The sequence below is a fragment of the Morone saxatilis genome, unplaced genomic scaffold (genome assembly GCF_004916995.1).
Source record: "Morone saxatilis isolate NCDOM2014 unplaced genomic scaffold, NCSU_SB_2.0 Contig24, whole genome shotgun sequence".
Classification (NCBI taxonomy): Eukaryota; Metazoa; Chordata; class Actinopteri; family Moronidae; genus Morone; species Morone saxatilis.
In genome coordinates, this window is record NW_023339807.1 from 24,821,718 (window position 1) to 24,843,610 (window position 21,893).

General features: G+C 39.0%; 1 protein-coding gene across 1 annotated transcript in view; it reads left to right on the top strand.

The window, feature by feature from the left end:
* Nucleotides 1-5,528: 5,528 nt before the first annotated feature.
* si:ch211-113g11.6 (uncharacterized protein LOC559008 homolog) overlaps nucleotides 5,529-21,893 on the top strand; it is a 37,911-nt gene continuing 21,546 nt past the window's right edge. The window contains exons 1-5 of the mRNA XM_035672305.1: nucleotides 5,529-5,843; nucleotides 12,806-12,945; nucleotides 15,204-15,266; nucleotides 18,998-19,093; nucleotides 19,402-19,507. Of these exons, the coding sequence (XP_035528198.1) occupies nucleotides 5,765-5,843; nucleotides 12,806-12,945; nucleotides 15,204-15,266; nucleotides 18,998-19,093; nucleotides 19,402-19,507 (484 nt within the window). The 5' untranslated portion in view covers nucleotides 5,529-5,764. The remainder of the gene's footprint in view (nucleotides 5,844-12,805; nucleotides 12,946-15,203; nucleotides 15,267-18,997; nucleotides 19,094-19,401; nucleotides 19,508-21,893) is intronic.

Here is a 21,893-nt window from a genome sequence, read left to right on the forward strand (position 1 = left end):
GGGGGGGGGGGGGACTGATCCAATCATCTTAAAACCAATCTCTCAGTGGATCTTCATCTGAAATGAGTCCATTGTTGGGAAATTGGCAAGAGGACACATTTTCTTGCATAACCAAAGCACTTAATCTCTCTGCTTTGAGTCCATTGTGAGGACTCTGTGTTCAATTTAAGACAAAAAGTGGCCTTGTTGCCCCTTTGTAAGACAACGGAGCTACAACTGGCAGTAAGCCACACAAATGCACATTTGTCTTTTTTTTTCTGAGTGAAGACGAAGGATTATGTGTGTGAGGAATACCATTGTGTCTGTTGTGTTTTTTTTCAGAGCCACATGTCCCCATGCTGACATACAAATGAATCTCTTTAGACATTTCCAGACATTCCCTGTCTCCCCTGCTGCATATCCGCCATTGCTGACTCTCCGTTTAAAACAGAATATTGCACTTGAGAGTGCTAAGCTAAATGTTAACCAATGAATTACCCTCCCTTCACTTTAGTACAGTTTAGAGACTTGCAGTGCTCAGAGTGGATTCACTCAACAGAAAATCATCTTTTCATCTAATGCAGTTGCCCAGAATAACCCACACAAAATAAAGAAAAAAAACAGATAATCACGTGTATGAGCAGAGATTTAAACCCTTTTGGATTACCTCTGCATGTCTCAATCTGTTATATAGGTCTGTCTGGCGGGTGCTATCCTCCCCAGCTTGGCCTGTCATATTATCTATTTTAATACAACTATTTGCTCCCATTGGACAGAAAGCCAGTGGAGCAGATTAAAGTGGTGTTTAGAAGCCACTCCCCCTTCCATGAATCACTGAGAACATAATGGTCTCTTCGCATTTGCTATTAGGTTAGTTTCAGGCTCCTCCTCTTGTTAAATAGCAAAGATGGGAGCATTTCTTTCCAACAAAAGACACATTTTACCTTTACGCAGTAGGCATTCGGCTTACTCTGTTATCCAGAGTGACAGGGGAATAGGCTTAAATGATTAGGTCACCTAAATTACAAGCAGCTAACAGCAAGAGTGGAACAGCTGAATATTCATGTGGCTGCAGTTTCTGAAAGAAAAGTGCTGGGGATAGAATAACAAGTAAGAAGGAGCACTTTTGATTGTTTCTAAATACACTTATTTTTATTATTGTCTCAAAATCTTCCTTTCAAATATATACTTTACCAAGTAAATTAAAAATATATATCTAAAAGAAAAATATTATTTACAGGTTTCAGTCTAAAATGTAAATTTTCATTCACTGATTTGTTTGAATGGGAGACAAATCAGTGCAAAACCTATACTGGATCTTGATATCTATTCATCGATAAGACCTTATTCATTACACATGTCATTTTTAAGTTCTAACAGCTTCACAACATGTATTAACTAAAAGTAAATATAAGTAAACATAAGTCAACATTAAGTTTACATAACTTCTAGTTACATTCACTTACCTTTTTCAAGGTAATCGGTTTCCTAGATTTTTAAAAGTAAAATCAACTCTTTTTTAGTTACAGATTTTACGGTGCATTAGGAATGATAGTCTTTGCTATTTTGGTCTTGAAAAAGTCTTAATTAACTCTGCCTGCAGCCCTCACTGTCTCAACCACCATTCTACTGTTCTGACTCAGCTGGAATTGACCTACTGGATGAAGGTGGTCTCTACAGCCCTTCAGCGAGGAGATGAGCGGTGACGAGAGGTCCTTGAAAAGATGAGAGAGAGGAGAAAAAACCTTTCCAGCTGAATTACCGCGACAGAAGTGGGCATGACTCTACATATTAACTCATCTTCTGAAAAAACCCTAATCATTGTAAAGGCTTCTAGGGAGGGGGAGGGAGACATTCGTGTTTGCCCAATAAATACTGTAATATTAGTCACACAATTTTTATTAAATACCAGAAAATAAAAATGTTATTTTTATGAATAAAAACACATTTCTACCACCAGTGTCGAGGAGGAAAGGTCATGTTGGTACTTTCCTCAAAAGGGTTTGTCTGGTGCGGTGGCAGTTTTTAGTGGTTCAGATCTACATTGTCAGGCCTGACCTGTCTAAGTCGAACTCAGCTGTATTCAGGCTCAGCTGTGCTTTAAGCTAAATGCTGATGTAATTTCTGCCTTAACATAAGACTTTTGGTCTTTTAGTTGAATTAAAAGTTCAAGTTAATTAAGTACTTGGATACACGTGTACATGATAGCAGTCTGGAAGCTGGCGCAATCAAGAACAATTTGATGTGACAACGTGTCGACAGGAGGAGCTGGGGATCGAACCATCAACCCTATTATTAGTAGATGACCAGCTCGACCGTTCCTACGTGTTTGTGAAAACAAAAAATCTGTTTGTTCAGTCACTATCCCTGCTTCTGATTGTTAACTGATCCTCCGGGGGTTGGTAAATACAATCCTTCAGTGTTATGTCATGGTTTCCCTTGGGCCGGGTAGCACAATTGGAAATTTTGGCCTTTTGATGACACTAGAGAAAAAAGTCAGGGAATCAACCAAGAACAATTTGGTTTAATCCTCTTTGGAGTATAATGGTCTGTACCAAATTTCATGGCAATCCATCCAGTGGCTTTCATGATATTTCACTTTGGACCAAAGTGCAGGATTGATTGACATTGCTATCCACACTGCAACTGTAAATGGTTATTTACATGTTAAATATGTTTTTAAAGGTGAGATGTTTTTAAAGCTTTGCAGCAATTCGGTTTCATAAAGTGACTTATGTATGTATTTAATATTGAATTTTAAATCACATTGCTTCATCTCTGTAAATCTAAGATAACTAAAAAACAAATTAGCAAAATATTAAATGCATAATCTTGCACCTGCGTTGAACAGAAAATCATGTTTTATTTCCAGTGTTATTCTGCAGTCTACTGGTTTATATTGATTTTCACCAGCAAGTGGTGCTAAAACCACAAATTCATTATATTTAACAAGCATATACCAATTTGCATCAATTGTCTTTAGGTGTTTTCGTTTTGTGATGCCTTTAGTCTGATTGCGTTTGGATTAAAGAGGAAAGTCTTAGGTTCATTATTAAGAAGATGACAGAGCCTGTGCACACACACACACACACACACACACACACACACACCACCACTAATTTGAATTTCAACCTCTTTTATTTCCAATTGGATTGTGTGAATGTCCAACCTGTTTCAATCATGGATTACTGTGTTTTCATTTAAGGTTTGCCATCCAATTAAGCTATAGGCTACCTTTAATTGCCATTTGTGTTTTTGCCCTTTGTAGTTACAATTAACTTATTTTGTTAGCTTTGAGATGAAATGTGCTTTTTTAATTTAGGCTGCAAACAAATAATCACATTTTCACTGACCATTGTCATTTATTACTATTTTATCCCTAATCTATATTACTTACATTTAACAGCATTAGAAAATGTTAGATTTAGCTGAGCTTTCTCCTGGTAAAAGATGTGTTTTCTTTATTTTGGTGGTGGGGCGACTGTTTAAATTTGAATCATATACGTTTGCCTTCAATCATTATGAACAAATACATAAAAAAACAATAGTCTGATAATGCTAATGTCTCATCCATTCAATCCACTTTCCAGACATGTTTTCATGCACTGGAAGAAAACTAGCTAATTAAGTCATCTTCTTCTTTTTCTCCTGAAATTGTAACCATCAAAGGAAAAGCATGCCAGGTGATTTCACCAAAGAACCTTCTACAAGAGACAGCTGATCAGTGGAGTAAGCTGCTGAAGGAGACAGCAGACCCCTGTTGATGATTTAGGAGGCAGAATTGTTGGCTTGGGGTGGTGAAACAAAGCGTGCTTTTGCTACCATCTAGTGGTTGAAATGTTTCCACCTCATCATCACACTGACTGCTAAATGCAGCATGACATCACTGCTGAGTGAGGTCATATGTGATTTCATTCCCAGTAGGGATAACTGAAATTAACCCAGCCAGCAAGGCAAGTAAAAAGCGAGGAAGACGCTCAGTGACTGATAAATAAGATCAATCCTTTGACTCAAAACATCTAACTGATGCGTATTAACTGTTGTCTAACTCAGTGGTTCTCAATCTGTTTGGTGTCAAGGACCCCTAAATTGACACACATCAGGCCACGGACCCGTGTTTGATATGTAATGTCAGGGATAATCGTCTGATGAGATTAAGTTATTCCATAACTGTCTGTAGTTGGCAGTGTAGACTGTAAAACCTATGAACAGAATAGTAATTGTTATACGTTCCCTCATTAAGCCAACTTCTAGTGAATGAAATAATAGTAAAATTTAAATATTCCACATTTTTTTGGGGACAGGGCTCAAGGACCCCTGGTTGAGACTTGCTGGTCCAACTGACATTCAAACTAACTATATACACGTGTTTATCCGTCCTGTTAAAAGTCATTTAAACCCTAAATATCTCAAATTCACCCTGTTAACAAGGGAACAAAATCTCTTTTTAAAGCTTGTGTACCTTTCGTGATTCAGCTTAAATGTGTGTGGTGTAATGAGTAAGTTTAATACGTTTAACAACTGAATTTGAATTCCTGCAGAGCTGAGTTTGCTCTTACATTTGTATGCAAAGGGTTACATCCCTGACTGATTGACCGAAGTCAAAGGTCTTGATTTAAGGGGAAACATTGAGAGACGATTAAGGCATTTGAAAGATGATAAAAAAAGGAAATTGCCCCCCTGGGTTTTTACAGGTTTGTTTCTACCAAGGACCCACCTGCGTGTGGTATATAGTGCCTCATGAATTGAGGGAATACAGGAATGCCTCTCCTCAGTTTTTCAGAATTGCCTCATGCTGATTTTTCCCTGCTAGAAGCTTGCTGCTCAGAAATTTCTCACAGAAACCCAAATGAGGCTTTCGAGGGTGCCTAACACAGAGAGCAAGCTCATGGAAATGGAAGCATCTGTTTAGTTGCTTCCACTAACAGGCATTTGCCATTTGGAGTGGTCCAATTTTTCAAATTTGACTCAATTAACTTCACAAATGCAAGCACAGCAGAGCCAAACTGCTGATTCATTCCCATTCAGGCACTCAGGCACTATTGACACATATTGATTAGACATTACAGTAGAAGCAGTTGCTGAGGCAATATAATTATTGGCAGTTGGTGTGAGGGCTTGTGTGCAAACATAAAATGGCCTTGAAAATAGCATATAGGCTCATATATCATACATCATCTCTGAAATGAATGTGACATTATGAAATGCAGTAAGTGTGTATATGCATAAGGACATATTAATTGTTTATTTTATTATATTTCTGGCCTGAATTAAAAATTGAATTAGAAATTTTAAAAGGCTGGAACCTGGATGGACGGATGTAAAATGAAAACAAAATCAATGAAAAAACAAACAAGAGGAGTAACATCGTTTTTAAAGGTACAGTCAGATGCAAAAATATCTGTTAACATCATCTTTCACTATCAGCAACAGGTATGACGCCTAATCCTACACGCATGTAATTGTCAGCCAAAAGTGGTGTGTTTGTTGGCAATTTTTGCAATCCCACTTTTCATTACTGCGCCCCGTGGAAGACTACACTCCCCCCTTTGCCTTTTGTTTCCGAGGTGGAGCCTGATACCCCGACTTCTCCGAACTGAACTGCCGGCGGAGCAGACGGACAAGATAGGACTGGGACCAGCAGTCGGTGGCACAGATCCGGGACGCAGTAGATCGGGGAGGGACCTTAAAGGCGGCTGCAAGGGAAGAAGAGGGATTTTGTGGAGCGCTTCGTACAGTGAAATCATTTATCAACCCAGCTACACACGGCAGAGCTTCAAGAAAGATGAATTCTTTCATCCTGCTGTCGCTTTTTGCCACGGTTATCGTCGGAAAGTCACCTCGGCTGAAATTTGTTGTGCACGGTAGGCAGAGCTGTATTTTTCTCTTTTTAACCACAAGTCATTAAGCCAATTATTGATGTCGCCAAGCATGTTTGGTATGTATTAATCTATGATCTATGTTTTGTGTATGGTAGGCTAATAAGACTAATGAATGGGTGAATGGATGGAGGGATGGACGGATGAGTGAATGAATGAATGGAGTGAGAGTTTAGTCACGAGGTGATGTAGCCAGTTATTTTCCAGTTCTTCTCATTCACCCATGTTGTCTTGTCCTTTGCAAAAGCCGCACAAACAGTACCTACCAATAAAGCCATATTGACGCGGCTACCTCTGGATTAATCTCTTTAAAACACCGCCCTCCCCACACAGAGCCAGTAGTAAATTACGCGCTCCATCATTCAGGCCCCCCACACATGTTTACAGACTATAACAGGATGATCTGAAGGAAAACTAATTCTATTGTATTGTGTCAATGTTAATAAGAGATCACGAACAGAGTAAACCTGTGAGCTGAGTGTTTTCTGAGCCAATTTGTGTCCATTAAAATCCCAGGTTATTTTGTACACAAAGGCACATTTGAATAATTTGGATCTGATTTGTGCAACTTGTGGCTTTTCTCCTCGTCTTTTTGACAACTTGAGTGTTTGCTTTATCTCAGTGCACTAAGTTCACTGTGTGCTGGTCTTTAAAATGCACCATGGCTGGTTGTTTATCAGTGAGGAACACCTAGGCTCTAGGCTAATTTGCGACCGTCCGTCCATATCCTCACCTCCTCCAGGCGCACCGAGCTGGATAAAACCAGAAGTGCTCAAAAACAACCTCTCCCCTGTCTTCTGGAGGAACACTGGGGCCAGTTCGCCCTAAACGCAAGGCGAGGTTGTAGGCTACCCTTTAAACACCTGCCTGCCACCGCCGAAAAGCATTACTGTGAAATATGACTCTTTGGAGGTTGACACAGTCACTATAGCTCCCGCGTCCTTGCGGAGCTGCAATGCGGGACACGGCAGCTGCTTTCACACTGCAGCAGAGGAGCCCAGCGGCTTCAGGATTGCTTTAGGGAAGCAGCCGCCATAAGTGCACAGGCTACATGTACGAATATACTGACATGAGGGGGAGAAAGGGAGGGGACAGCAATGAACGGAAAATTCCTAGCAGACTCTTAGTTATCTATTCCACTCACGCCTCTTTACATCTCACACAGTCCTCTAATGTATTCAGCAATCAGTAAAGATGGGGGTTGTGTGTCAAGTTATCTGTATCTGTATCCCTCCCCTCCCCGCCGATGAGCACAGTACAAAACGCACAAGATGACGGCCCCGGACGTGCATGTCATATCAATCAAATTCGTAGTTATGCAATTTCAGGGTGAGCTATGAATGCCTGTTGTTAGGGCGCGCGCGCGCGTGCAAACACACACACACACACACACACACACACACACAGTGTACAGGCAGAAAACTGTCCGAAGAAATCCATCAAAGGCGCAGTTTGAGCCTGAAGTGCAGAACCTTCACAAGGAGCTGGCGCTGTTTCAGCACCACGGACAGCGCCGAGGTCCTCAGACGGTAAAATGTCCTCACTTTGCACGTTTTTGCCAAATTAGGTCATTTGGCAGGTTCATATACATTCAAGGAACTGTTTGATGACTACAACCTGGTTTTGGGATTTAGGTTACAATTGGATTTAGTTCAAGAGTTAAGGGAGGACATACTGTCATGGCTGGAGTTATTGTAGGGGTTAGGGAATACATTACATTGCATTGATTTGGCAGACACTTTAGTGCATTACACCTCAGTAGTAACAAGATGTCATCTGAGGTTGTAAGTGCCTCCCTTCCAAAGAAACAACTAAGAGCAAACAAGAACAATAAATTCTACTTTCATAAATGTAATCATTTCTAGTTTTTTACGAAACTGTTTTAGAGAGTTTAGTCTAGCCATATTTATATAAATTGGATAGACAAACTATTACACCTCTCAGTATAATACAGTGCAGTTCAACAGCACCATAAATGACAGTCTCCGAAATGCCCATTAAGTTGAATCAACATGCCTCTGAGACTTTTCAACAAATACTGACTATTGTAACCTTAATGAAAGTAAGACTTATTTCAGGTCTATAATAACTTTATCAGGTGTGCTTAAACCCAGTGTCGGCCTATATACTGTATATATGAATAAAACAATCATTATCAACAACATGGAATGGGCACATATCATAGAAGAACAAATTCTAATTAACATTGAATAATATGAATACAAAAAAATATTGTTAAAGCAGCATTACTGTTTTGGTACTGGGCAGATGGTGTAAAGTTAGTTAATTAGAGCTTTTTCTCTGAAAACAAATAGTCAGCCGAAAGATGTGAAAAACTGACTCTCATTCTCATTCCCAGGTCATCAAATACTAGACACTTTGTCACGCTCCTCGATGTCTTATACAGAAACACAGGGTACAGTTTAGCGTCTGTATGAGACACACTGGGCTTCAATGTAAAATCCATCCGTGTTAACTGATGTAGTACAAAAAGCAAAACACATGGAGTCGGTGGGGTGGATGGATGAGTCAAACAAACACAGGAGACTGGGGTTTGTGCCCCATGTGAAACCAAAAGTAAATGTTATTTTAAGTTTTAATTTAAAAAGGCCTTCTAGGAGCCTGGTGCTTCTCATACAAGCGCTAAAAGGGTGCCATGCACGTATGTATGAGACGCAGAGGAGGCATGACAAAGTGTTGGTATTTGACAACCAGGGGTGAGAATGGTTAATAACTCTCTCTTTGGGTTCATCACTACCACCAACACCTTTTACATTACACATAGACATTAAGCCAATCATAATATAAAAAGTTAGTGTAGCTTTAATACAAAATTCTAACACAAACAATAGAAATATTGAATACTTCATTATATCAGAGATATAAAGGAAGAGAAAGAGGAGAGATATGAAGAGAAATACAAAGAAAGAGAGTGAGTAAAGACTGAAAGAGAGACAACAGCTCATCTCAAGGCTAATTTGACATCTATGGCTGCATCCTAAATACCAGAACATTTTGCCAAAGTTCAGCTATCTCTTTGTTGACCTTCTCTCTCAGTTGAAGGCCGGAGTACCTCAGTACAAAAACCCTATTGAACCATGAGCCTGATAGATTTTTTTGTCAAGTCCAAAATGGAGGACCTTGAGATCCATCCACAAAACAACTTTGCATTAAAAGATTCTATGTAAATGAAATTCATGTGTCCGACTTTGCCTCTCCTGTTTTTTTTCAATACCCAGAATGCTTTATTCATTTGCAAGTGAGAGTATTCCCAAAAATAACACCTGTGCTTTACTCTTCTTTAATTAGAACATTTCTAAGTGCAATTAGGATTTGTTTCTTTAAAAGTGGCTCACTAATGTGTTAAAATGTTTTAAATTCATTCAAGGATTACATGCTCCTCTGAGGGATCTCTGCAGGCCCTGAGTTTAATGAAGCCTTTTTTGGAAAACAAGCTGAAAAACAAGGCTGTTTTTCTCAGTTCCTGAAAAGCTGACCTTTTGAAAATTCAAGGTTTTTACTGAACAGCAATGATTAAATGTCTAAGCAAGAAAGAAAAATAAACATGCTCACACATAGAGAGTGCAAGAGAGAAGTCAGGAGTTACAATTACATCTAGAATAGGACATTTCAGTTGTATATGTGTGTCCCTTTTAAAATTCTGTTAGGAAAGACACTGAACAAGACACTGTTAAAATGACATGTGTCTACATGCTTTTGGTTGTTTAAAGAGGTGGGACAGCATCTGACAGTCAGGTGTTTTGTTCAGTCAGGGATAGGTGGGGGAGGAGATTAGCTTTGTGTTTCATTCAGTGTTGCTCACCTAGACGCAATGTGTTTGTTTCTTGTGTTTGTGCCTTGATGCCTAAGAAACTGCTTGAATGCATCATCCTTTCTCATGAAACATTTGCAAACTAAAATTTTTGACAAAATTTTGAAACCTGAACTCTTTGTCAATGTTTATTTGCTAAAGTAGCAGTCTAATTTTACCCTGTTTATTAATGACACATTACTGCCACCCGTAGATGAGTGGAATAGTGTGAATACGTTGGCAGGAATGTGCATTATGTCACCTGTCTGCTCATCCTCATGAGTGTGTACGAGAACAAATTAATTGGGGACCCACTCATGAAAACATTGCTCACTAATTGCTATCTAGTGGTCAGAATCTCAACTGGGTACCTATAATGTTTTAAACCAAGTTCTGTTACACTATATGATACTCTCTACAGAAATGGTACAAGAGTTTTAAAATTTGAAGGCTAAATTTAATGTGAAGCATTGACAGTATATAATTAGTGAATAGAGCTTCTGGTTCTGTAAAATGAAGACTATGTGAAAGTGTCTTAAACCTGCATTCTTAAGGGTAAGGGTAAGCTCCATGGGTTGCAAAACAGAAGTCTGACAGTACTGAGTCTCTCACTTGATTTATTACCTCGTTTTCCGAATTGCTTTATGGTCTCAATCAGTAGTTTCAAGTCTTCTTTAATACATCATGATGTTCATTTTTCAAATGATGGTCCTATTTAGAGTAAAATAGACCATAAAGATTAGGCAGTGCTCATCAAATATGAATTAACACTCACTGCATTTCCTGCTTGAAATCTTGTCAAAAACATATTTTAGTATACTGTTCATCATAGTACAAGAAAGTAAATGACCAGGAAACCAAGTTCAACCAATGAGCGCAGCGCTGCTGGCTAGAAAAATAAGCCCTGGCAACAGCTTTAATGCCAAAATCGAAGCTTCAAAGTGATACTTCACAAACCACTGGGTGATGTCAGGATAGGACAGAATGTTGAGACAGTTTGGATGAAAATATTGGCCATCAATTTTATTATTATTTGTTATTTTTATGGCACGTAGCAAGCTACTAGCTAAGTTGTTTGTAGTCTTGTCAAATATATTAAATTAAACTTAAAAAGGACTAGCAAGAAAAATCCTTAGCCAGCTGCTAAAGAAACAGCTTATTATAAGCTCTTTAGCATAACTGTGTGCTGGTAGGGCGGTATATGTTAACACCAGCTGCTATTTTCTATTTAGCTTTTGATTTTTATTTTCTTTGAGCTTGATGTCTCACAGAAGATTAACCTTTTCTCTGTTGTTGAAGCCAGACTGAATTAACAGAGGCTGTAAAGTTCTGCTTGTTAACTTCTTAAGTAAATAGTTATGCCAATCTGTGCTTTGCCAGCTACAGGGTGTTCCTCTTGAGATTGTCAGACAGTGAAATTAATATATATGTTCTTACCTAAGCCATCAGCCACAAGGCCCTTCCTTGTGTATTCCTCACTTCCTTATGAAGTACAAGCTTCATCAATTAGATTCCTGCCAATCAGAGAGGCCACTGTTTCCATAGAAACTTAGTTGGTTGGCTAGCAACCTGTATCAGTGATCACCACCACTTCATCTTGGCTTTGCTGTAAGACTGGATGTCTTTTTTTTTATTTCAGGGATGAGAAGGAAATCATTACAAATACCATATAACCATGACCTGTATAATCACCTCTTGTCATCACTAGTGTATATCTTTATATTGAAAGACCAATAGCAAAATGCATTATCAGTTTGAAACTGAATTACATAATATTAAATAATATTTCTTACTCATGAAGTATCTTTGTTGAAAATGAAAGGGGAAAATGAAAGCTGTAGAATAAGTTATTCATTTCTGACTTTGTTCCTCCTGTTTTTAAATTTCCTGGTTTTGTAATATTTTCTGCTACTCAAATTCCTTACAGTATATCATTTTATCTATTGCCAGAAGCCTACAGGTAGCTGGTTGTTCTGCTGTGGAAGGTTTTTAACTCTTCAGACTGAAGTTTTATGAAATTTCACTTGACAAAATAAATGGGGAGATTTTGGAGTAGAGACCAAATGAAAGAAAAAGGCTGACAGGTCCACTAAAGGGCTTGACACTGTGATGTTTTATAAACTCCCCTTTTAATTATAGCATTCATAGACAGGGCAGTTTTTATATCGTCAAGATGACTTTTAGTACATGTTTTGCGTGCCATGTCTTAAATAGTAGCAGTGATTTGAATCTATTTTTAAATGCAGGCACAGTTGGCAGTGTAGGTAAGTGTGAGTCTGATTGGATGGGTGAATCAGAAATGCCAAAATGAACTTTTGAGCCTTCTGGAGATGTCCTGCGTGTAATTCAACCAAGCATGTGTGATGGTATTTGCCCACATGATTATTTCAGTGATATTTATGCTCCCACCAAATGCCCTTTTCCTTTAACATCCATGCCAGGTTTCTGTAAAGTCTCCCTGTTCAATCTGAAATCACAAAGGGCAGTAACGTCAGATTGAATGTTTGGGTAAATCAAACCAGTTCATAGGCAGGAGTCCTTGAGCCGGCTCCCATATGGACTGCAGATTAAATGTAGATTAAAATCCAGAGGTTTGGCTCTTTGCCATCAGGGCTTCTAGAATTTGATTCGACCTGCCTGAGGAGCTTAGGCTGGCTAAATCTGGATCATCTTTTTAAATAACTTCCTGAGACTCAATTTTGCTTTCATTGACCTTTTGTTATTGTTGTATGACCTCTACTTTATGAATCTTTTTTATTGCAGTACCTTGTTTTTTTTGTTGTTGCTTTAGCTGTTGATTGGATTGATTCCCTATCATTTGAAAATTGCTTTTAAACTGTTTTTGGAAAAATGTTGTACTGTATGTATTCCTCTGCCTTCTTATTCTTAATGATTTACTTAGTACTAGTAAAAATTTGTCGCAGTAGTGTTAGAAAATCTGGTGCTGTTGTTGATTTTTGTGTTTTTTTAGAATACATTTCATTGAGTTCAGTTCATTTGCATTCATTACAACAGGGCATATTGTCATTGCACAAACAAAAACATACATTTTAACAATCAAAACAACAAAAATGTACTCTAGCAAGGCTCTTGTCTGCCAACTTGCCTCCATAATATATCTTGTTATGATCCACAGAGCCCTCCAGGTTCCACTTCAACAAACCTGAGAATTACATCAGCATGTACCACCAGGAAGGGAGTGACACGCTGTATGTGGGCGGCCAGGCGATGGTCTACGTGCTGACGTTCACTAACAGAGGGGTCCGTGACCTACAGGTATACTTTTAGATCATTTTGCTGATGTGTACACCGATGCTCTAAAGAGATGTTTTGGGGGAATTAATCTCTCAGCTCCAGACAGCCTTTTGTAATGGGGAACCACTCTGCTGCCATGTAGAAAGTAGATATAGAATATCAGTTGCCAGACACCAGTTGAAATACTAAATACTGCCAAGCTTTTAAGTCAGTCTACTTCAAAAGACATTTTGGAGATGCACAACATGAAAGCAGAGAAGAGACTGTAACAAGAGTTAAAGGCCCTGCACACCCTTGGTACACCTACATGTATGTTTTCAGTTTTGTTGCCTGATGAAACCTCCCTTACTCTCCTGTTGCAGTTGTTAAGGTAGGACAACTTACACCTTTATCAGCCATATTGCTACGTGTGATGTCACATACAGTAATTCCCAGCAAAGCTCAGCCCATCTTCAGCCTGAGCAGACGTCTAATCAAGCAGATTAACCCAAAACACCTCTCTGTGTGTGTGTGTGTGTGTGTGTGTGTGTGTGTGTCCAGGGCCTTTAAATCAAGTTAATTTTATTTACAAAAGCCAACATTACAAACTTGTCTCACAAGGTCCTGGTTTGATTCTCAAATGGGCACTGTAGAGCCCTTTGCTCCCGCCTCGCAAGGTTTGACTGGGCAGCTTCCAAGTAATGATATGTGGGACTGTGAGAGCACAGACCAATAAACCTACTCTGGATAGCATAGTTGTTAGATATTAGACTGTAGTTTGAAGAGATATTACTCTCTGTGTGTCATGCATGGATCTGAAGCCAACATGTAATTAGCCTAGCCTAGGGTGGATGGATAAATGATAAATTGTCGAGAAACAGTTACAGCACGTAAATGGCTCTATAACTAAACTGAACTTTTTATAATTTTATTTGTGTACACATTAAACAAACAGATATGTGAGGTGTTGTTGGAGCTTGGGAGAGAGCCAAGCTAGCTGTTTCCTTCTGCTTCCAGGCTTTAAGCTAAGCTAAAGTAACTTTATCCTGGTTTCATCTCTGTGCTTAACGTATGGATATTAGATAATCTAATTCTTAGCAAGAAGTGAATAAACATATTCCTAAAATGTCAATGTTCGCTTGATGTAAATGAGTTTAGTTGCAACTAACTCAGGGAAAGGTTTTAACATGACAACTAAGTAGTAAGTTAAACTAAACTTGTTACTTTGAAATGTTTATTCCTGCAAAAACTGTTTTCCAGACTCAGCTGGATAACAACAAATATAGTTGCCCTCTTGCTGTGAGGGTGAACCAGTGAGCCAGAGAGGGCAGAGAGAGACGAGACAGCTGGCCTGCCACTGACCCAGATCAGCAGCTCAGGGCCGAGGAAGTTGGGTCATGCATACATTAATAAAGCTACACCTATCTCTCCCCGTGAGGAAAGAAAAAACTGACAGAGCTAATAATGTCAACACATAACATTACACAGTGTGTGGGCTGCAGTGTCAGCACTGACTGGCCTGACAAATTGAAGACACTGTAAGCTTGGTGTTTTCATCCAATATGACTATGCCCTATTTTTTGGAATGATTGCAGGCTTAGTGTTGGGTTTTCCTCAGTGGAGACAAAAAGACAGGTGGAAAAACAGTGACGTGTTTGGCATTGAGGGACTATTTTGATGTGTGATGATGTGTTTTTTCACTCACACAATTAAGTGACATCTAGTCAGGTTGAGTCATTTCCTGTGCAGGTTAGTTGTAACAGTGAGTATAACAGTGAAAAAGTTAAAACAGTTTTCAGTTCTTAAAAACAGCAACAGTAAACATCAACTCATGATGTTAGCCACATGGAACGAAAGAGCAGGTGCTTCTTTTCTAAGATTCAACAATTGTAGTGGGAGACATTTATTATTAAAGGTTCAAGAAACTCAGTTATCTACTTTGCAATGCAGAAACAATACTTGTTTGACTGAAGGGTACAAAGCTCAGCAGTTTTCTCAGAAGGATAAATTAATTCTGCCTCTGCACCGTTCTTTCTATGCTCTTTCCACCTACATATGCTGAGTGCAACAAGTTCATGGACATGCTTTTGGGGAAATTCTGGGAAATGTGAAGAACAGGAGCTAGGTAGGGGTAGGAATGCAGGGCTAGAATAATAATGTAAAAGAAGAAAAATGTCCTTAAATGCACTGAACATCACAGAGTGACTGTGTTTTAGCAGCTGTAGCAGGGTTGCTGTTTTCATGCTGAAACAGGAGTGTGTAAGAACTTGGCACAAACTAAACAGTCCTCCCTCCTACAGATCCCAGCGGCATCTGATCAGACTGCAATTGATACCTGCAAGGCCAAGGCTGCACCACTCGAGGTAGAAGCTCATCCTCACTGTCAGCACCTCCATAACTTCTGCAAAGCACTCTCCTCCTCCACCAGTGTATAATCATCGATATCATCCTGTTTCTCATCACTGTCATCATCATCATCATCATCATATGCATTTGCACTACAATGAAGGTAGAGTTACAGTTTTCTTAGATCAGATTATTTTAGATTAGGTTAATATTACTATTTTCCTAGGATTTAAGAGTGTAAACAATTATTAAATATGCAATAAAGACAAACAAATATACATAAAATGCTAATTTATACAGATAAAATTACACAGGAGACAGCTTCACCTCAAAACACACAATGCACAGATGAGTGAACTGTTGATAATAGCAGTGAATAATTCCATTAGGTTCCTTAGAGAGACTAAGAGAATACCAGGAGTTTAATACAATATTCAACCTGAAATAATTCTATGAACATGGGAAGCTTTAACCTAATATAAAATGCTCCGAGGCTAATGAATAATCTTAAGAAGCACAGGATACAGTGTTGCTTAATTCATGATCGTCATCGATCATTACTCGTTCAATGTAGTTGTTGCGGTTGTTGCTTACATCTGTTTGTCTCTCTGTCTCTCTGGTCTCTCTCTGTCTCTCTCTTCTCTCTCTCTCTCTCTCTCTCTCCCCCAACTGGTCAAGGGCAGATGACCACCCACCTAGAGCCGGCAGGGTCTGTCCGAGGTTTCTGCCTGTTAAAAGGCAGTTTTTCCTTTGCCCCCGCTCGCCAAAGTGCTTGCTCATGGGTGGTACTCGTTGGGTCTCTGTAAATGTAAAAGTGAGTTCGGTCTAGACCTGCCTCTATTTGAAAAGTGTCCCTGAGATAACCTTTCTGTTATGAATTGGCGCTATACAAATAAAATTGAATTGAATTGAATTGAATATGCTGCTTGTCATAAAAAAATAAAGAAATCCTAATGACAAAAAAGGCAGGCTATGGCGAATGGAAAATCAGATGTCTATGTATTTAAAGGTTGTACTTTAAATACCAAGACCATTTTTACCATTTTACATCAATGAATAATTCCCACATCCATTTTGACAAGTTTTATAATTACAGGAAATTAACAAGATCATTGAAACTAATTTTGCATTTATACCCATGGTCAAATTATGCATTTGCTCCATGACAAAAAAGGGAATTAATTTTTACCTTGCTACTTAGCCAAATTGAAATACTTAACATATGACTGGACTCTTTATCATAAGTTGAGCAATATTAACACTTACTATACTTTCAGCATCTGTATAGCCATGAAGGTTCCACATGATGTGAGTTTCTTAAGTTATAATGTCCGAAGGGATCGCCTCTGAATAGTGTGTATAGAACCAAATGCCTGTGAGCGACCCCTGTCCATGTTGCTGTTTACTTCTGTTTTTTGAGTGTATCAGGAACAAACCTGCAGGGACAGCAGTGGGTTGTACCTGTGATGTGATTTTGCCATAGTGGTCACACTCAATATAGCAGGTCACATGATGCCCACTGGCCCCAAAACATTTAATAGAATCCTTACTAAAAGGATGGATGTGTATTGTGGCAACCATGAGCATATTGTCATTGGGACAAGAGTGCTTTTGCAATTTAAAGCGATTCATTCAATTCATTTTAAAAAGTGTTAGTGGAATTATGGCACAACACAAAGAGGGCACTGTTTTTCCTGCACAAACAGAGCTAAAGCTTCAGAGTCTGGCAGTGGCAGATGGTGGAATATGATAATGTCCTGAGTGATGCAGTAAGTCTTCCCCAAAAAGGCGAATGGTGCTGGGAAGTAGCAGAGGAGGAAACTTCCTTCAAGAATAGACAGCCACATGGTTTGTGGGAAAACCCCTGGAGTGAGATGGAGACAGGAGGCTAACAGTAGGTAGCAATTTGATAGGCAGACTGTATTTCCAACAACCTCCAAGTCCACAATGTTATTGGACTGCTGTCCACCTTCCATTTGTCCAGAGTCACAAGATCTGGACTCACAAGATCAAAAAATCAATGCTGGACCAATCAGCGTCAAATGAGAAACTAACAGCAGCTACGGTTGAGCTATGGGCATGGTTTAACTAGGTGTGTGTGCCAATGCATGGGAAAAGTGACATAGCATCAGTTATATTAGAACTGGAGAGTATTTCTTCTTTTTTAAAAGAAAAGCAAATAACACCACTGAAGGCTTTTCTCTTCTCCTGAAAGCTTGGTCAGAGTTTGACTACATTATATGGTTTGTTGATCTGATTGGTTGAAGTGATGCTGAGTACCAAAGTCAAATATGGTCCAGGTTGAACATAACAAGAACAAATTTTAAATCTTGCATTAACCCTATACAGTTACGGTATGGTCAAGGTTAAGGTATGGTTGCTGTTAGGAAACTAAAACACTTAAGGTTAGGGAAAGATTGATTTTTATAGAAAGGTGAATGTTAATTGAGTTCTACGATGAGAGGTGATCTCCAATTTCCTGTATGAAAGTCTGACATGCTTCATGCCTGCACACCAACCAACCTCCAAAGACTTACTGCCTCGCTCAAAAAGGGCGCACTACTTCCTGCATCGGAACTGAACTTTGGCTTTGGACATAAATCATGAGGTGCGGAATCACTGAATATGGATATAATTCCTAAGGATACTGGGCTGGTATTCAAATGAGCATTGTTTTTTAGCAGCGTTGAGAGCTTTTTGCCAAGCAGTGCAGTAAAATATAACGATGCATCACAAGTAGACATTGGTTTGAGGTTGAAATCAGCTATTGGGCCCAGAAAGACACGTCCACAACTACACAGACTTGTTGTTATTCTTCCAGATAGCATACATTGTTCTGTACACCTAACCCTTAAACCTAATTCTGATTTTATGACCTCAGTCCTAGATTTTTGTGTGGACAATGGAAGGCAGGAAAACTCATAGTTCATCTCAAGAACATACAAACTTGGATACACTCACACACATTTTACTCTAGCCCACCCACCTGCCTACCCATCCACGTACCCATCCACCTACACAGCCACCTACACATCCACCTACATATCCTCCTACACACACTTACACAAGCTCTGGCCCTGTTTCTGGACTCAGTGATGTACTTCCTCCGTCTCCAGTTTTTGCTAACCTTGTTTCCATCAGAATTTGTAATTTGATTGTTTTCTAAAAAGTATACTTTTGTTAAAGAAATATTACACAAAGATGAGCAACCTAAAACCAGAATTTGCCCCTTAAGGGAATACTTAGTATTCATTTTCATCCTCTATCCACTATTGTCCTGGAGATAGCAGTCCATTTTCTGTACTTAATAAATAAGTGATGCATATGGAGTATTGCAGTGTTGTACTGCAGGGCTAAGCCTCCTGTGCACTGTCTGCCAAAAGTGTTCAGAGCATGGATCGCATCCAGTTTTTCTTAAATCGCTCTCTGAGCAATCCGCTTTTTCTCTCCTAATCTGTTTTGTGTTGTACTCTCGCTTTGTTTCTCTATCCCTCTATTCCACCTTCCTCTCTTCCTGTTTGTTTTTCTCAATCCCTTGGTCTCTCCCTTGTTTTCTCTTTCCCTTTGTGCTGTCTTGTCCTCTATAATCACTTTTCCACATACTCTCCACAGTTTTTTCCCTCTTTTGCCTGTGTCGCTCTGCATCTTTAATCCCTCTCATAATCTGTGTATTTTTCTCCCTCTCCCTCTTGCTTCTGCCTCATTTTCGGCTTTTGTTCCCTTTTTTCACTGTCTCTTTCTCTCACAGCTGGAGTGTGATAATTTCATCACCGTCATTCAGAAAGTAAACGACACAATCATAGTATGTGGTACAAACGCCGGAAGCCCCAGGTGCTGGATGCTGGTAAGAGTTCCTTCAGACATTCCTTGAAATGCTTATAAGTCCTTTTGCAGCTGCTCCTCAAGTCTAAACAGTCTCAAGATCGATTGAAAAGAGTTATTTATTACCATGGAGGATGTTTTAACTCAGTAATGAATATGTGCCCCCATGGATAAACTGAGTGTAGTGACATAAGATTACTCTGAGTGTTGGGTCTTGGGATAGTAGCCTGTATAATGTATAATGCATGATGATGTATGCCTGGAAAGAACAGGGTTTAAAATCCTAGACTTCTTCCAGGCTCAAAGGTTTTCTCCTCCCTTTCCCGGCAGGTAAATGACACTGTGCTGACTGACGTCCAGGGCAATGGACAGATAGCATCGGCCTCTGACATTTCACCACCTTACCCTTCCCAGAGGTCTATCAGCTTGCCTGCAGGTAAAAATTACAAGAGTTCATGATTCAGTGGGAGGAAAAGGAATAAAACCTTACAAAAAGACACCATTGTTAATCATTCTTGGCACAGAACAGTTTTGTGGTTGCTGGTGAACCTAAGTAATCCGTATCTGGAGGCAGATTACAGGTGCATTTAGTTAAGATAATTGGGTCCTGTGTGGTTAAATGTGAAGGATATGTAATTTAAAGTTTATTTGATCATAGGTGTCCCCTTTTGAATTTAGAACTGATAGGATGCAATTACCCCACATTTTGCCACAAGGCTAGAAGCCAGCGATCAAGCAAACCACAACAGCTAGCTAGCGAGGTTGTTTTCTACCTCACCAATCAAAAACAAAGCACAATGAAGAAAACACACCATTTAACCATCAAGTATCACAATGAGGCTGTCAAGAAAACTAGTGGTTTGTGAAAATGCATAATGTTTACTGATGTCAGGAGTCTTAAGGTTCTCTAAACTCAACAAAGTTAACCCCTATTTGAATGAGGTAATTGGGGTGAGGTAAAGAATGGAATTCTTTTTCCACGTTGAAATCTCACAGAGTTAAGTTTTGTAAGCGTCACTGTCACCATTTCAAAAGACTCACCTTCTTTTCGAAAGGTGTCACTTTGTTAAATATCTTATTTTGGAACAAAGCCACCTTCAGCCCTTTATATTAACTTTGCTCATTTGAGTCGAGAGCAGCAGAGCGACACTTGTGAGTCCCGGGTTCCCAGGAGCAATCTGTCTCTTATTATCACTGTCTATTCATAACATGCAAATGAGTAGATGCTTTTGCCTAAAGTACCATACAGTATTTTAGAGAACCAATCCTCAACAAGATAAATGTGCTAGTATATGTTAATAGATCATGTTAAAACATATCCACATTTGTACCTTAAACAAGATCTAATATGTTGCCTACTATTACTGCAAATTAGAGGCCGACTGTTTAATCAGTTTGGCCGATCTGTCCACGATACAAAAAAGTCAGATAGAGAGGACACCAATTTCCCTTGGGGACAACATTACAAAGTGAAACAGAAAAGAAACCTGTTATTTTACTTAAAATTTGGTGTTATCTCTTCCAAATAATCCAGCAACATAACTATCTATTCCTGAAATTAAATCATACACTTTAGGGTCCCACACTAATGGTTTGTAAGAGCAGCATAAAACAATGTATCAGGAAATGCAACTGGCTTGTCATGAGCCAAGGAACAGCGCATCACTCATAAATAAGTAGCATATATTCAAACAATGTAATCCTCAAAATCACACTTAAAGATATTCTCATACTCTTGATTTAATTCAGAGCGACAAAGAACTGGTTTAAACGGCATGGAGCATTGTCTTACCAGGCTGCTGCAGAAGTGAAGGGCATCATGCATGACAACCCCAGAAAATCTGACTGATGTTTCGGTGATAAAAGGATAATTCACTTTTTGCATTTTTTGCAAATTATAAAGCTGTGATGATTATTGTGATGATGACTATTTGTTTCCAACTCTAGGAAACATATCTTTGTCTGAAAGGTTTTATTTTAACATCAGAAACAATTGCAGTATAATTTTCCCCATACAACTTAAGTCTATCTGAATTTATCAATACATTTCGAATACATAAAAGTTAAAAATAACTATGGTTATTTTATCGTCCTTTAAAAATCCTTTATTGTTCAACCTCTACTGAAATGTAAAACGTCATTCAAGTTTTCTCTCTGCCGCTTTCAAAGTAAAAGTTGGGCGAGATTGCATTTCTGTTTTCATTTTGTACATCACACAATTCTTCAAAGAATCAACCACAGGAAAATAATTTCTGAGTTACTACAAACAGAATTGAAAAGCTTGAGTAGCTTTTGAATCAATCTTACAATAAAACAAAGCCTCACTTAAGCATAGACTATTGACTACCCCCTAACATAAAAAAAAAGAGTAACCTTAAGGAGAGCAACAACACAAGGTCAACATGTCCCAAGGAAAGTCAGAGAGTTGTACTGATTCTGTTCCTGTGCAGATCATATATGTCATTAGTCTAACATCACCAGGGATCACACTGCCCTGAGAGCCAAACACACAGGACTCAGCCATCTGCCAGTGTGCACTAAAAAATAATGGAAAACATTGCTAAAATGGAGCAGTTGTACAACTGACTGCACAAACAGATTCAAAAAGAATTCAGGCAGAACGCTTCAGAGAAAAGAAAGGCTGGACAATGGTCACTAACCAGGCAAATTGTTTTCTCAATGAAATGTAATAAAATCAGAACATTCTTTTGTCCTCAGATGACCAGAAAAGTTTTTGAAGTCCTAGTGGTTTTGATCAGGCTGACAAATTCTTAAAAATAGGACCATGCATGTTATGTATGCCCTGCAGGTTGTGTTTACTT